General features: G+C 41.4%; 1 protein-coding gene across 1 annotated transcript in view; it reads right to left on the bottom strand.

The window, feature by feature from the left end:
* Positions 1-7,231: 7,231 nt before the first annotated feature.
* LOC145395408 (uncharacterized) overlaps positions 7,232-17,649 on the bottom strand; it is a 41,067-nt gene continuing 30,649 nt past the window's right edge. Inside the window, exons 3-4 of the mRNA XM_080269012.1 lie at positions 9,453-9,556; positions 7,232-7,888 (exon numbers count right to left, since the gene is read on the bottom strand). Coding sequence (XP_080125138.1) covers positions 7,844-7,888; positions 9,453-9,556 — 149 coding nt within the window. The 3' untranslated portion in view covers positions 7,232-7,843. The remainder of the gene's footprint in view (positions 7,889-9,452; positions 9,557-17,649) is intronic.

Genomic DNA, 17,649 nt, shown 5'->3' with positions numbered 1-17,649 from the left:
AGGGCAGCCGGGTGTGTATTGGTTAGCACATCTAGACTGAAACTGGACCAACCTGAGTTTGCTTCTTTGGCTGGTCAGATTCTTGCATAATGTTTGTTTCCCCTTGACAGTGTTCATTCTGTCAGTGTTTTTAGGGACGTGGATGTGACTTCAATTGTTGCGTCGATTTTGTGAGGAAGATTAGGACTTCCATTAAGTGAATTATCTGCCTCTATGACCCCCGTGTAGTTGATAGGCGTTCTTGGTATTTTTATTTTTATTTACGTTCCTCGTGGCTCATACCTACCTCATTTATGACAGAGATAATACAGGAAGGATGGTGATGATGATGGTGATGATCTTGTGTGAGCTTTCATCGTTCTTTTCATTTCCTTTTTCTTCCTCCTGGATCATCCCTACCTGATGTGTGATAGAAGAAATAAAGTGATGATGATGATGATAACGTTAATGATGATGTTGATGGTGATGATGATGTTGACGACGACGATGATGATGATGAGGAGGAGGAGGATAAATGCGATGATTATGATGGTGATAATGCTGCTGCTGCTGCTGAATATGATGATAATGATGATGATGAGGAGGATGAGCCGGAGGAGATGTTCTTTCATCTCATTGTGCATCTTGTGCCAATTTTCAAAATAATTAGGAGTTGTATCAAAATCAGAATTTAAAAATACTGAATGTCATGAAAACTGGAATACTGTAAGTCTTGTTCAGGTGTCTTTAATTGTTTCCTTAATGTTTCGTTTAATTTACGGTGCATCTCTCTCCCTCTCTCTCTCTCTCTCTCTCTCTCCACACACAGAAAATTGACTGATAGATAACAGATACAGTAGATAGATCAAAATAGATATAGATAAAATAGACTCAAATAGTTAGATAGGCGGATAATACATAGAAAGACACAAAAAGATAAATAGATTGATAATAGATAGATAGACAGACAAATAGATACATAGATAGATAGAGTATTAAATTTTCCAGACAACATTATTACCATTGAGCAGACCTCTGGCAGTAAAGGGGTTAATGAAGGCTATAATAATTCCTGTCATTTTAGAAGTCTGAAGAAAATCGTCTGACGGCAGTAACAGTATAATACAAGGAGAGGTGGCTGAGTTACTGTAATGCTGGGTGTATCCATATGTAAGCCACCTGATTCCTAGAACTGCAGCCACTATGTATTTTTTTGTTAACCCATTTGCTCCCAGTTTCCTTAATATTGGACGGAACTGGGCATTTTCAAGATATAATGAAGGAGGGAACCCCGGGGTAGGGACTCATGAGCATCGCGACTATGAGACGACAGGCGGAGGGCGGTACGCCTAGCACCCTTCCAGCAAAATCCCTCGCACAGGAACTCTTGGAGCTAATGTGTTAAGGTGATTTTCTCTGTATGTGCGTGCGAATAATATGCCGTTAGTTACAATGATAGGAAAATTTTGAGACCCACCCATACATTGTCATCTATCCTATTATACTCTACAAGGGGTTTTGCTCATGTTAGGAAAGAATTTTCAAACTACAGAGGTTAGATACAGTTTTCATTGACCTCTTTACTACCAGTTGGTTATACTACATTCAGTGGCGCTGAGGAAGAGAGTGTATGTGGTGGTGATATGCGTCTTTCACAAAGCCAAACCTCCTCATACTTACCTGTACCTCGCCGTGGGAGAGATCCTAGTTCAATCCTGGTGAGGTGCTGTCTGCTGAAAGGAGTGCCAGATCCCTCCACAGTTTATGTACTGTACTGTACCTGAAGGACGGCCTTACAGCAGCAGTAGCTTCCCTTTGGTCGATGGATCTGCTCGGCCAATCATCCCGTGGTAAAGCAATAAGAACAACTAAACTGAGTGAAACCGTGTGTCACCAGCAAGAATATAATGTAAAAAGACGTTACTGTACAGAAGGTGTTAAGAGAGTGGCAGAGGAGTTGGTACCGACCCTAAGCTGATGCTCGGGGGCCGGATACCATCCATGCCATTAACTCTTCTTGTTCGACTACTACTACTACTACTACTGCTACTCCTACTACTACTACTACTACTACTACTATACTACTACTACTACTACTACTATACTACTACTACTACTACTACTACTACTCTTGTGCAGGAAGCATCTAAGACTGCAACAGTATACACGGAGAAAGGCCAAAAGGAGAGTACAGGATCCAGTTTATTTCAACTTTTCGCCCACCAGAGCTTCTTCAGCAATAACACAGTGGACAACAATCCACTCCATAAATAGTCCCCAGCCTGGCTGGTGACCAAAACACATGTAAACAATCATACACTACGTGGTTAACCTGCTGTCTGCTCGTCAAGAGGTATGTCAATGGCTTCGCTAACCGAATTAGCCCATTATTTTGGTTATTACGTATATTTGCAATTGGCGGACACATAAACTCTACGTTTCATGGTACTATCAACATATTTAATCATTTTAGAATCTTTTCAGTCGGCATTGTGGGCTGTGTCAATCCTGTGGTTTATAATCACATTATTTATATTGAAACACTTCATGTCATATTTATGTTCCATCTCTCGCTTCTCTAAACCTCGAAATGTTTCTCCAACATATACTTTACTACATTCTAAACAAGATGCACTGTAAACTCCTTCTTGGCGTACATCCTGTCTACTCATTTTCTTTGTCAGAAAATTGCCCACTCTTACAGAACCTGTTCTCATAACACTTATACCAACCCTATTTAGCAGCTGGGAAATATTACTAGCTACTGAGGTACTAGGCAACATGATTCTCTTTTCGCATTTCTCATTTTTCTCTTTTCTTGTGTGGATATTTCCATCCTTCTTCCTAGCATTATGATAAAGTAGGGATGGAATTTCAGTTCAGTGAAAGCATTAAAAACATTCATATATTCTTCCTCTAGATATTTTCTCAAACATATCCTCAAGGCTCGAGGATAAAATCCAGTGAAAATCCCTAGTTTAGTCCTGTTATCCGTAGCAGAATAAAAATGTACATAATCATCTTGGAGGTGGTAGATGGGGACGCTCACCATCCACTCACTCGATGTAGTGTTTGCCTCAGGTGTCTGCCCTTTCCTTTCTTCCTTCCTTCCTTCCTCTTCTGTCTTTCCTTCATTTTTTCCTCTTCCTTCTGCCAAAGAACTTTACACTCCCTCTTCTGTATTCCTTTCCTTCATTCTTTCCTCTTCCTTCTGCCTGTGGGTGACTCTACGCTGAGTGGCAAGCCAAGTGATTTCCTGTACACCAGGAAACCATTGACTACGCTGGGTGGTAACCACATAACCGAATCATTGCGTCTGGTGGTTTAGTGGGTAATTAAGGCGCTCCAAACGGATTGAGCCTATGTGGGTTTATGTCCAAGGAGTGGTTGGGATTTATTGCTCACGTAATGCCACTCAGGGATGAGTTAGGATGGTTGCTCTCATCTTGAATGTCAGGACCAACTTGCCTAGCCCCGGGCTCCTACGCTCCTCATGGGGCAACATAGGATTGGATGATGGATGGATTGATGGTTGGATTATTCTGAGGAGTATTTTTTCTAAAAACGTTAAACTTCAACCTGTTTTCATCCCTTAATAAAAGTATATCAAGCGAAAGCAACCTATTGACATTTTCATACTCTTTCGTCAATTACACACTATTTTCAACACTATCTACCTGTTCAAAAAGCCTGCTCAAATCTAACCTGCGTACATCGTCTACGTACCTAAACCACACTACCTCTCTAGGAACTATGTCGTTAAATTTAGTATTTCTAGATGTGCTAAAAAAAGTTAGCTACAATGTATAATGAAGTTTTAGCAGTTTTCACTAGAATGATCCTGCAGTATAGAGATTCATTCCAAATATTTATTCAACGTATTCTAAACGATATACTCGTACTAAAATGTAAGTAACAGTGACAAGTTATATGAATACTAGCCATTAAAGTCCTTCTCCTGCCTTATCATCTGAGAAGCCACATATCCACCCACCAACCCCAAGCCACTCCACACATCCCACCCAACCAATCAGCCCCACACAACCAACCATCCTGTCCACCCACCCTGGCGATGCACCGAACCACGAATCCCATCAAACCTCACCAACCCAAACCACCCACCCATCTGACTCCAACACACTCCTCCCACACAGACAGACAGACAGACAGACATTAAGCAACACGCACTTGCATGCAGACTCATGGACACGCAGACACACACAACCCCATTGATACGCACACACACAGACATATGCACACACACAGATATTTGCACACACACAGATATATGTACACGCATTGACACGCACACAGACACAGACTCACGAACACACACACAAACATGCATATACACATAGTCAACAGCACACACAGACACGCATACACACAGACGCCCGCACTCACACACACACATCAACACACACATATAGACAGAAAATACGCACACATCGAGGAAGTAATATTTCATTTGCGCATTCGTTTCTGTATGCGATATCACAAGCATATGGATTATAGGTGGAGAGTTGTGTTAGTAACTTGGTGTGTGGAAAGAGAAAATAGTTTGTGTGGTCAGTGCTACAGGTTATAATCAAGTGTGTGCTTGACTACTGCCTTACTGGACAGTGTTTGGGAGGAATTAGCCTCGGATATCAATTGAATTTCTCCTGTCATTCCATCTCTTGTACGTGGCTGGGATAGTTTTGCATTCCAATGATTTGCCAAGAAGGTTATACAACTTATCTAAATTTATGCTAATATACAACTAAACTTATTAAAAGGTGTTCACACTATCAGTACTGAAAATCCTAAGTCGTTAAGGGTGATCGTTGTGTGATATGTAAGACGCTGGGCCCCAGGCAAGAGGTTGTGTGGGCTATGCCCAAAGTTGGACATATAGAAAAATCCTATTTTAAATTTATGATTATGTTTTGCATATAGGCCTAGGAAAGGGTATAGATCAACATAACTGTCAGTGACTCATCGCATACAATACTGTTGCTTCCCAATGTAAGGCAGAAGTGGAAACGTCAGATTATTTATGGTGTGTGAAGACATTCTGTAGCACCATGTTCTGTAGGAAGGGCTGAGACAAAGAGGTGAAGCATGCAAGGCCAATTCTTGAACAAAACTAAAGACTTGACCACAGTGTCATCGTCATTTTTAATAATACTGTACAAGTCATGGCTCCCTTGCATTTAGATCCTCATGTTCATTCCTGAATTACATGTCTTGAGTGTTCAATACATGTCTTGACAAGTTTTTATCTTACTACACACACACACACACACACACACACACTATATATATATATATATATATATATATATATATATATATATATATATATATATATATATATATATATATATATATTGTCACTGGCGTAGTTACCCCAATAGCGAATGGATGAAATAGAAGATGAAATGATAATGTAAGGAGACAGGCGAGCTGCGAAGATCAATAAATCTTTTCTCCTAACAGTTTTGCTGCCTGTAAAGGGTAACCCTAAACATCAGCTGTGTTTATTTAGCGTTCAACTTTTCTCTTCTGGGCTGATAACACACTAGTTGTTTTTCCCACAAATTGTGCTGAAAACCCTTATGTCGTTGACCATAGTGGGTGTAACTTATGGCGTGGGAGGAGCAAAATGAGAGTATTTGCCAATAGAAACCTAAATAACGCTTTCTTTGCTTTCTTGACGGCACGCCATTGGTTTTGTGTAATACGTGTAAGGCTGCCATTGGTAGCAGGTGCCTCTGTTGTTTATAATTGGCTGTAGATTGACAGCCTAGTGGCTAGTTAGCCGAAAGAGGCGTTGTAAGTCTGCTTTATAAGCCTGAGGACAGTGTGAGAGAAACACATTTTGACACATTTTTCACATTTTCACACTTTTGTCACTTACTGTCACGTTACACTTCTGTCACATTTTGTTGCACTTTTCCTCATACTTTCACACATTACTCAATACGTGACTTTGATTACCAAACACACTGTTTGTGTACCATTTCCCATTTTTGGTTCACTCCTCCATTTACACTAGTGTGTGATTTATATCTGGATTATATCATCAAGTTCTCCAAGTTTCCTTGAGCTTTGTGAGTACTTAGCTTCCACTGATTGTAATCTGTTTAGGTAAGAAATAACTTGTTTTATATTTGTATTCTGAGGCCTATATGAATTTCCCTTTTGTAAAACGAATCCTGGTTTCTTCTTTGGTATGTGTAGGTTATAGTGTACAGTAAAGTTAAGTTAGTTTTCTTGTGAGCTTTACCTTATTCCTTTTATGATTAATTACGGGCTAAGAGTGCACAGTAATATATATCCCCAAAACATCTATCTACATATATATATATATATATATATATATATATATATATATATATATATATATATATATATATATATATATATATATATATATATATATATATACGCGCGTGCACTTACAATACCGTTAACAAGAGTTTCAGTCAGTGAGGGAAATAATACGCACATGAGCATTACAATAAAATTATATTTGATACAGCACTTATGGACCCTCCAAGAAAAGCAACAATAAAGCAGCAGCAACACACTCATATTCAAGGTGATACTCGACAGAATATTATATTTTACCTTATCTGTATCTTTGGCCAGAGATTTATCATGAATATACTTCACTTATACTTAAGTCTAGGCTTGAATCTTATACTTGGTTCCTGTTAACATCTAAGCAATTTTGTTAACTATGGAGAAACCATCCTTAGTGAAAGGATTGTAAACATTCTTCTTACCTCCTCAATCTTATTTCTCCCCTTAAAGCTGAATAAAATTGTGTAAAAGTAGCGAAAAGAAGTTTAGAAATATGAAACATCATTAGACTGAGGGACGTGACTGGTTAGTTCTGGCTGGGAAGTAACACAGAGGAGCAGATGAAGAAATTAACAGGTTTGAGTAGTGTTTGTAGGGGATTCTTCATCTTTATCCTCATCCTCATCCTCACCTTCATCATCATCATCATTATCATCATTATCTTATTATTATTATTATTATTATTATTATTATTATTATTATTGAACCTCCCTTCTTTCCTCCATTTCAGTCGACAAATAGGCAACGAATTTTGGCAAATCATCATCATCATTACCACCCTATTTTCTTATGTCGTAAGGAAAGGGTGAGTTGGGATCATATAATAGGCAAAGAGGAAGCACACAAGAAGGAAAATTACCTAATCCAAATATACTTATAGAGAAGCAAAAAAGAAAAAAAAAGTTGGTTATAATATCAAACAAATGTATATACCTAACAACCATCCTATTACCTCACCCACTTCACAAAAGAAGATGTCATCCATATTTCCTCTTGCTCTCTCCACACGATTTTACATCCTTTTTGGAGAGACTGTTCAAATGGACACAGAGTTAAATCTTAGCTTTGTCTAACGCCTTCCTTAAAACACGTCCTTCCCAAATGAAGTAAAATCGTCCGGAGGTGTCAAGAATAAGTTATGGCCTAGTGGTAGTGAAGGGGAAGGGGTGGATGTGCAGGGGACTATGTTGAATCCAGTCGAAAGTCTTCCAGGGAGTGACGATTTTCAACACCCTGTATCCGGACGTACTGTGTGTGTGTGTGTGTGTGTGTGTGTGTGTGTGTGTGTGTGTGTGTGTGTGTGTGTGTGTGTGTGTGTGTGTGTGTGTGTCCTTGCCACCTTCAAACAATCACCTCAACTCAGAATAAACCATCACTTATGTCAGGGTTAAACATATACTCCATAAACCCCGTCACAGCCTAAGTCAACCTCAGCTGAATAAAATTGTCTGAAGGCAACGAGAATACACAGCAAAATACGTCATCGGACTGAAGGTGTTACTCTTGTCCTTAATTATTCCAGTCCATTGATGCAGGCTGTGAAACGATCCATCTGTTCCTGGAAAAATAATGATAAAAACGTACAGTAAATTTTTTTTTAAATAACCGAACAGTGGAAGAAAAAGGAAAGAAAAAACAAAAAACATAATCCATGCACCTGTTTACATGTGTCCTCCATAAAGTGGTTAATAACAAAGCTTACACTGAGGCTGTTTCTCTCATCTCTCTGACTGGAAAAACCAAGCTGTGTATTGGCTGACCCACTGGGGCTCTTGGCCTTGAAAAGAACAAGAATGGCTTAAGACGATCCAGTAGAGATTGTTTCAAGCATTTTAGTTCGTATTCACTGAGAATATTAAGGTATTCATAAAAAAACAACCTTCACTGAAGAATCTATTTAAATACGATTCACATCCGTAGAACACATCGCCTAGCCCAGTTAGACACAGGGAAGTTTGTTGGAGCCGCCCTGTGGGCCCAGATTTCAGTCCTTTTGCAGCTTATTTCACGTAACTCAGTGGAAGGAAAAGGCAATGCAATGGTTAGGCCTCCGTTCCATAGCACATCTTCATGGCTACAGTCATATTCTGGTGATAATCGGTTGTTGTAAGTCAATACTGAAGCTGAAGAGGTGGTAATTTTAGGGTCTTCTAATGTAAAAAGAGCATAGAGGTAAGATAGAGTCACCTGGCATTAGAAAAAAAAAAATACTGAAGCGGTTTTAATACACGACGGTGGATATGCTGATATTTTCTCCAGTACCATGACATTTTTATTTTCCTTTACCTAAAGAAAGTTTTATTCAGTTTAGGAAAGGGAATTTAATAATGAGGTTAAAGATTAAATTACTGCACAAAAGTATATGGTACAGCTTATATAAATCACGCCGTCCAGTTTGACGGTGACACAACTGTATCCTAAAATAAATAAATAGAATAAGTCCTCGGATGAAAAATGAAATAGTCATGGTATAAAACATAGTCATGGGTTAGCGCGCGTCCAGACGTGCTCTCAAACCTATGTTGGCAACAAGGCAGGCAACATGTTCTGGTACATGTTTGCAGCAGTATTTGGACAGATGTATGCAAACATGTTTCAGTGCAGCTTCGAACACTGGCAGCAGAGGTGATGGGATAAGTGTGTCCATACCAGGCAGCTGAGACTTCATCATGATGTTGCCAACATGATCTGGACGCCACTGTTCCCAACATGTTTGCAGCGTGTTCGTTACTGTGTTGCTTACATGTTGCCAGCACTAGTTTGAGCACACGTGTGGACGCATCGTTAAAAAATTTCCACTGAGTAAACATTTAGTTATGGAGTCATGGGGGAAAATAAAATAGAAAAGGGAGACAAAAATAAAATAGTTATGGGTAAAAAAATAAAGTCCAGCGTAAGACAAATAAAATAATCATTAGAGAAAAATGTAGCCATGGGGTTAAAAATCTATCTATCTATCTATCTATCTATCTATATATATATATATATATATATATATATATATATATATATATATATATATATATATATATATATATATATATATATATTACTTTCGTGAGATATAATGGTGAATTAAAAGCGGCAATCCAGCAAAGACAGACAGAACCAAGAGGTCTTACCCGGTTCATTTTGTTGACAAAGCATCTGTACATAGGAAAGATGTTCATCATGGTAAAGCCCATTTCGCGGTAATCGTCCAGACTGAAGCACCGTTCCTTGTATTCTGGGTAAGGAACATTACAGAACATTATCTCGCTGGACTTCAAAGATATCTGAGAGGCTGTGGAGGATTGTGGAGGGAGATTGTGGTGGTAGTGGTGGTGGATGGTGGTGGTGGTAGTGGTTGTTGGTGGTACTGGTGGTTGTGATGGTTAGTGTTGGTAGTGAAAGTTAGTAATGGTGATGAAAGGTGGTGGTGGAAATAGTGGATAAGCTTAGGGTGGTGGAAGTTTGTGGTGGTGGAAGTTAGTGGTGGTAGAAGTTAGTGGTGGTAGAAGTTAGTGGTGGTGGAAGTTAGTGGTGGTAGATGTTAGTGGTGGTAGATGTTAGTGGTGGTGGAAGTTAGTGGGGGTGGAAGTTAATGGTGGTGGAAGTTAGTGGTGGTAGAAGTTAGTGGTGGTAGAAGTTAGTGGAGATAGAAGTTAGTGGGGGTGGAAGTTAGTGGTGGTGAAAGTTAGTGGTGGTTGAAGTTAGTGGGGGTGGAAGTTAGTGGGGGTGGAAGTTAGTGGTGGTAGAAGTTAGTGGTGGTAGAAGTTAGTGGAGGTAGAAGTTAGTGGAGGTAGAAGTTAGTGGGGGTGGAAGTTAGTGGTGGTGAAAGTTAGTGGGGGTGGAAGTTAGTGGGGGAGTGGTCGGTGGCGGGCCTTAGAGTTTTTAGGAAAGGTCGTGTGAGGGAGGTGGTGATGATAGTGATGGAGGAGGAAATGTGATAGTGACAGTGATGAAGTAGGACATGGTGGTGGTGGTGACAGTGATGTAGTGGGAGATGGTGTTGGTGATGATGATGGAGGGGGAGATGGTGGTGGTGGTAGATGATAGTGATGAAGGGGGAGTGTAGTGGTGGTAGTGATGGACAGGTAGATAGTGGTGGTGATAGTGGGGGAGGGAGAGGTGGTGGTGATGCTATTGATGAAGGGGGAGAGTGTGGTTGTGATAGTGATGTACAGGGAGATGGTGGTGTTGATGAGAGTAATGGAAGGGAATATGGTGGTGGTGATAGTAATGGAGGGGGGGAGGTGGTGGTGATAGTAATGGAGGGGGAAATTCTGATGGCGAGTGACGTAGGGGAAGATGGTGGTGGTGAACAGAGTGGGGAGGGTGGTGGTGCACGGTGGAGGGGAGGAGATGGTGGTGACAGTGATGTACGGGCAGATCATGATGGCAATGGTGATGCGGGGAAGATTGTGGTGGTGAACAGAGGGGTGATTGTGGTGTGAGGTGGGCGGGGGACAAGTTAAAGAGGTTAGTGAGGAGCTGAGATAGATGTGGTGGAGATTTAATCGTATGGAATGGTGATGATTGTGAGCGTGTTTGGTGGGGGCCATGTGGGGGACTCGGAGGTGATTGAAATATAGTGTAGATAATGGTTGTGGTGAAATGGATGGCGGCGATTTTAATAATAATAATAATAATAATAATAATAATAATAATAACAACAACAACAACAATAATAATAATAATATCAAGCCGGTAGGAGACGATGGCCAGCTCTAAGTGGGGCGTTGCGGTTCAGCCTGTACACACTAAGGAGGACCCTTTTCTGGTTAAAGTATTAAGATACCATCTCTCTCTTCTCTCTTTGAACACAAACTAAACCTAACCAGACAACAGAAATAACTCGACATTGTATAAACACAAAAACATCAAAAAATGTGAAACTAACTAATCTATCTATTGTTAGACACCTTAATCCCATAAGGGGTGGCAACAAACAAATCGCCTCCACGTCACCTTGTCCCCCGCCATTTCATTGCCCTGCTCCCACCCCTCACACCCCTCTCTCATAATACCTCTCCACTCCATCCCTTCATCTCATCCTTGGCCTCCCCCGCCCTCTCCCTCCTTCCACCTCACTCACATACACTCTCCTTATCAGTCTCGCACTCTCCATCCTCTCCACATGCCAAAAACCTTAATATGTTTCTCCTAACGTTTCCTATCACATCCACATCCACACCACAACGTTCCTTCACTTCCTCATTTGTCAGTCTGTCTCTCCATGTGACTCCATATGCTCCTCTTAGATAACTCATTTCCACTGCTCTCACTCTTGACTTCTGTCCCTCAAGCAAGGTCGAAGTTTCACTTCCATACGTTAGGGTTGGTATCAAAATACTGGCATGTAGTAGCTTTTTCACTTCCATGCTCACTTCCCTGTTTCTTATCACCGTTTTCAAGGAAGCAGCAACCTTCTTCCCTGTTGTACCCTTTCAAGCATTTCACCCTCTAAACTTCCATCCTTACTCATCACACTACCCAAGTACTTAAACGCACTCACATTTTCCATTTCCTCCTCATCCAACCTCATTGTACATTCACTGACTTCATTTCTCTCGAAGACCATAACTTTACTCTTCCCTTCATTCACCTTTAGATTCCGTTTCCTACACACTCTTCCAAACTCATCCACCAAACCTTGCAGCTCCCCTTCATCTTCACTTAACAACACAGTATCATCTGCAAACAACATTACAGGGAGTTTCCAAACACAGCCCTCTCTCACTAGGGCCGTTCCAACATCCACTGCCCTACCTGTATCTTTTTTATAACCCCATCCATATACAGATTGAACAACCATGGAGACATGACACATCCTTGTTTCAATCCAACCTTCAAACAGAAAAAGTCACTCAGTTCACTATCCATACGCACTGCAGCCTTAGCACCCTCATACATACTCTTCACGACCTTCAACAACTTCCCATCTACTCCATATATTCTTAATACTTTCCACAATCTTCGTCTATCAACCCTATCATATTCTTTCTCCAAATCCATGAAGGCTGCATACTACTTTTTTCCACTAAAGATCTAAGAATGAATATCTGATCTACACAACCTCTTTCCCTCCCAAAACCTTCTTATTCTTCTCCAACCAATTCCTCTGTTAGTTCCCTAACTCTGCCAATAAGTATCCTACCATATACTTTTCCTATTACACTAAGAAGCTTAATGCCCCTCTTATTACCACACACTTCTTTTTCCCCTTTTCCTTTGTACAGGGGAATAATTATACCTGACTTCCACTCCTCCTGGACTCTACCTTCCTTCAAGACCAATCAGCACATATTCCACATCAATTCTATTACTATCTCTCCCCCATGCTTCAGCATTTCACCACACGCTCCATTAATTACTGGGGCTTTCCCCATTTTAACTTTCTTCATTGCTTCCAGAACTTCCATCCTACTAATTTCTCCCTTTCTTCTCACATCCCTCCTTCTCCCAGTCATTTCCCAGCCCCATATACTTGCATTACTTTCCTTCTCTGTGTTCAACAATTCCTTGAAGTGTTCTCTCCATCTTCTCACTTTTTCTCTCTTTTCCACTGGTAATCTGACATTTTTATCTTTCACTCCCCAACTAACTTGTTTGGCACCCTGTCTAACTCTCTTTACCTCTTTCCAGAACATTTTCTTACAGTACCTCCACTTGCACTCAAATTCCTTCCAAATTCCTCATCCACTCTCTCCTTACTCTCTCTTACTAATCTTTTCACCTTTATCTTCCCCTCTATATATAACTCTCTCATCCGCGTCTTAACTTCTTCGACACCCTTGTCTCTCATTCACTCTCTGTATGCTTTCTTCTTTGTGCCACAGCCTCTTCATTCCACCATGCTGTTCCTTGCACCCACTTTCGTCTTCTCTTCACCCCACACACCACCTCACATGCTGCACAGATTTCTTCTGTGAATATCTTGCACCCACCTTCCACATCCCCCAATCTGCTCCAATCTATATGTACCCAATCAATCCTGTACTTCCCTCATATATTCTGCCTTTTTTCCATCCTCTTGTAACTTTTCCACCCTCCTTGTAAGAACTACTTCTAATTCTCCATTTCCTTTGGACTTTCATTCTGACCACCACTTGGTGGTGGTCCGAAAGTCCACTCCCCAACCTCTATATACTCTTGCATCCATTACACACCTACTCATCCTTTCATCCACACAGCAATAATCAGTCATTGCCTTCCATTCATTCAGTTCACCACCCACTCTTCTCATCACTCGCCACATATACCTATGGATCATTTTGTGCCAGAAGAGGGTATTAGCTATCACCAACCCCCTCCCAGCACAAATGTCCACTAAAGAACTGCCATTGTCATCCATCTCTGCAGCCACACCCCATTCACTAACTACTCCATCCACCTTCACATTCCCTACGTTTCCATTCATATTTCCAATCAAAAAATCTCTCTCATTCCTTTCGCACTTTTCCATGCATGCTTCCACATTTGTCCAGAACTCTTCTCTCAATCTGCTTGCACAATCTTGCATTGGCACATACATGCACACAGTCTGATGGTAGGGTATCTTGGGAAGCTTGTCATGCACAGTTTGAATTACTTGCAGATCAGAATGGTTGGGATGATAGGCAGAAGGCAGTGCAGCTTGCTGCTAGCCTTAAGGGTGCTGCAATGGAAATTCTGGGCCAGATGTCAGTGATGGAGAGGAAGAGTTATCAGTCCCTAGTAGAAGTGCTGGAGCACAGATATGGAAGCATGTACTGTACCAGACAGGTTTACAGAGCTAGATTCCAGAGCCGTGTACGGGCTCGAGGAGAACCCCTGCAGCAGCTTGCTCATGACCTTGAGAGTATGGAATACTAGATGTACCCTGGAGCAGCGCCTAAACCTGTTGGTTATTCTTCTGAGAGACCAGTTCATCGATGCTTTTGATAGTGCGGAGTTGAAAGTGCAAGTGAAGCAGGCACAACCAAGAAGCATGCAAGAAGCACTAGCTAGGATTCTATAAATTGAGTCCTATGACAGGTCCAGTGCATCCACCTTTCAGACAGGTCGTAGTGCAGGATTCAAGGCAAGAAAGGCGCATGCACGAGAAATGGAAAATTCTGAAGGACGGTACGTGTACTGTGAAAAGCCCTAACATCGGAAAGTGGATTGTAACAAATGGAGGAGAGAACAGGAGAAGATCAGAGGAGGTTGCTGGTTCTGCAGAAAGCAGGGACACAAGAAGATGGATTGTTACAAATGGAAGAAGAAGCAAGAACAGAACAGTGCAAGGAAATCTCGGAATGCAACAAATAGGTGTTGGACATGTGGTGAGGTGTGACACTTCAGCTATGAGTGTCTAACTGAGAAGGATGAAGGGAAATTAGTGAAGGCTGGTGGTGAGATGCAACAACCAGCCAGTTTTTCTCAAGAAGCTTCACCACTGAAGAAATGCAGGAGAACCTTGATGAATAGTGTGCGAAAAGATGAATGAACAGATGGCAAGGAGTGTAGTAGGAATGGGAATCATATGAAGAAATGCTGCTGTACTGTAGTGACAGGGCCAGTGTCAGATGAAGACCTGAAGAGAATGGTGATGGAGGATGCAGATTTACAACCAGTGCTAGAGTGGCTGCAGCAGAGTACAGTGCGACCATCCTGGGAAGAAGTTTCCAGGTTAAGCCCTGTGACCAAGAGCTACTGGAGTCAGTGAGACCTTCTTCGTTTGAAGAACGGACTACTGGAGCATCACTGGGAGACACCCGATAACCTCAGCAAGTACTGGCAACTGGTGGTTCTGAAGAAGATGAGGTCCAAGATTTTGGATGAGTCCCATTGGGCACCGGGGAGTGAAGAAAACTCTAAGCTGGCTGCAACAGAGGTTCTACCGGATTGGCATGCATCAGGATGTTGGAGAGTGGTGTTGGGCCTGCGATCTATACTGTGCCAAGAACGAACCCAGGAAACATGATTGCGCCCCTCTCCAGCTGTATCAAGTGAATACACCGAATGAAAGAGTTGCGGTGGACATTGCTGGACCTCTGCCACTCACTGAAAGAGGAAACCGGTATATATGTGTTGCCATGGGCTGCTTCAAAAAGTGGCCTGAAGCCTATGCTGTCCCTGATCAAGATGCTGCTACTGTTGGTCAGTTGTTGGTTGACCGGTCATTCTGTCGTTTTGGAATGCCACAAGAGCTACTTTCAGATCAGGGCAGAAATTTCGAGTTTGCTTTGTTCCATGAGTGCTGCAAATTATTGGGGATCAAGGAAACAAGGACTACCCCATTAAGGCCACAGTCAGATCAGATGGTGGAGAAATTAAGCTGGACCCTGTGACAAGAACTGGCCAGGTATTGCATAGATGGACAAACAGAATGGGACCAGAAATTACCGGTGTTGCTGATGACATATCAGTCTGCATACCATGAATCTACCAGCTACACTCCTGCAGAACCGATGTTGGGCCATGAGTTATGCTTACCAATTGACTTGTTTATGGGAAGACCACCTGGTGAAGAGCTGCCTACAGACACCATCGGCTATGCAAAGCACCTTCAGGAAAGGCTGGCTGAGATACATCATCAAGTGCCAGAAGCCCTCAAGTTTTCATAAATGATGAAGTGCAAGTATGAAGCCAAGGCAAGTGAAGTGAGCTTCTAGGATGGTGACCAAGTTTGGTTATACAATCATCAGCGAAAGAAGGGACGGTCACCAAAGCTGTAGAGACCATGGTACTGGCCCTCCACTGTGTTCGACCACATATCAGATTTAACATATAGGATTAGGGGAGACAGAAAGTCTCGCTCAAAGGTGGTGCACGTGAACTGTCTGTGGCAGTACCATGGGCCAGGACAGTACAGCTGGGGCGCCTCCAAGGAATCATGCACTCCCACAGACGAGGATGTTGAGGAGGACCACGGAGCTGAAGTGCAAGTGGATGGTGACAGTTTCCGGAGGGAAGAAGTGAATCAGGAAGAGGACCAAGAACTTCCAGGAAGAGTTGACTGCATGGAGGAAAAAGGACGTCGTCGAAAGTGACACAGAAGAAGACCTGATAAACTGAAGGATTATTTTGTGTTCAGTTAGATGTTTCATTAGAATTAAGGTTTACGTTTGTATATATTGTGCAGTTTTGTAAGGATGACAAAGGACTAAGGAGGGGGTAGTGTTAAGAAGCTAGAAATTTTGCCAGTTGGGTGGTCGAGAAGCTTCTCGATGTTTACCGTAGGTTCTGGTATGAGTCAGAGTTCCCAGTTTGCCTGCTGTTTGTGTGCGTTGTTGTTTTGTAAGTAATGCATTAATTTTTGTGCTCTTTTTATTTATAATATTTTATTTAAGTGATTGCTTGTTAATTATGTAATTAAATTTAAGTCATTATGCTAAATAATTTACAGTGTTATGTAATGTAAGAACTCTGGCATATTTTGGTTGTCTTCAAGTTGGTAACTGTTGTTGCTAGGGGCAGGTACAGGACTAGCACATCCTAGAATGTTGGAGAAGAAAGGAAGCTTATATAAGGATGGGGAAGAGACTAGTTCAAGTTCAGTTTTTGGTTCAGTTTGAATGTAATGCAGTGTCAGCGCAGTGTCTGTGTTGATTGTATGTTTTCGGTATTTGTGAAAATAGTAAAGTGTCAAGTATTAAGTGTAATTGCAGTTGGTAAAGTTTGTATAGCTCCAGTGCTTGTGAGAACAGTGAAGTGACGTTGGAAAGCATTAAGTGTAACTACTTGGAAAATAAAGACAGTGAACTTAAGAAGCCAGTGTTTATATACAATGCCTCAGGTGATCCTGTGTACTGTACACGTAAAGGCTGACCAAAAGAAGAACAACTCACTGGGCAATGTCCTTCCTGTACTGAACTACTGCTGTTAGGACCTGTAGCAGTGTGGGGGTGAGGATGTAACAATATAAAGGAAAATAATTTAAATATAGACACCGAAGCTGGATTTGCTCAAGGCAGTAGAATAGAGGATAATCGGTTAGTGTTGAATTATTGAATAATTGGTAGTGTTACGAAGTGAGATTTGCCAGCCAGGTAGCCGAGATGTCTCTTGATGTTTCCCGATGTTTACAGTGGTTCCGGTACGAGTCAGAGTTGCCAGTTTGCCTGCTGTTTGTGACCGTAGTTGATTCGTAAGTTATGCATTAATCTTTGTGCTCTTTTTTTTTATAATGTTTTATTTATGTGATTGTAAAATTGTGTAATTCATTTTAAGTTTGTATGCTAAATAATTTACGATGTTGTGTAATGTATGCAAACTGGCATGTTTTAGTTGTCTCCGAATTGGTAACTGTGCTCTCTCTTTATGGAATGCACCTTAACTGCTGTTCTCGTAGAATGTAGATCATTCTTGAAC

The sequence above is a fragment of the Coenobita brevimanus genome, chromosome 31, assembly GCF_032717465.1.
Source record: "Coenobita brevimanus isolate Jiangsu-jjx chromosome 31, ASM3271746v2, whole genome shotgun sequence".
Classification (NCBI taxonomy): domain Eukaryota; kingdom Metazoa; phylum Arthropoda; class Malacostraca; order Decapoda; family Coenobitidae; genus Coenobita; species Coenobita brevimanus.
This window is presented reverse-complemented; position numbering and strand designations above follow the sequence as displayed.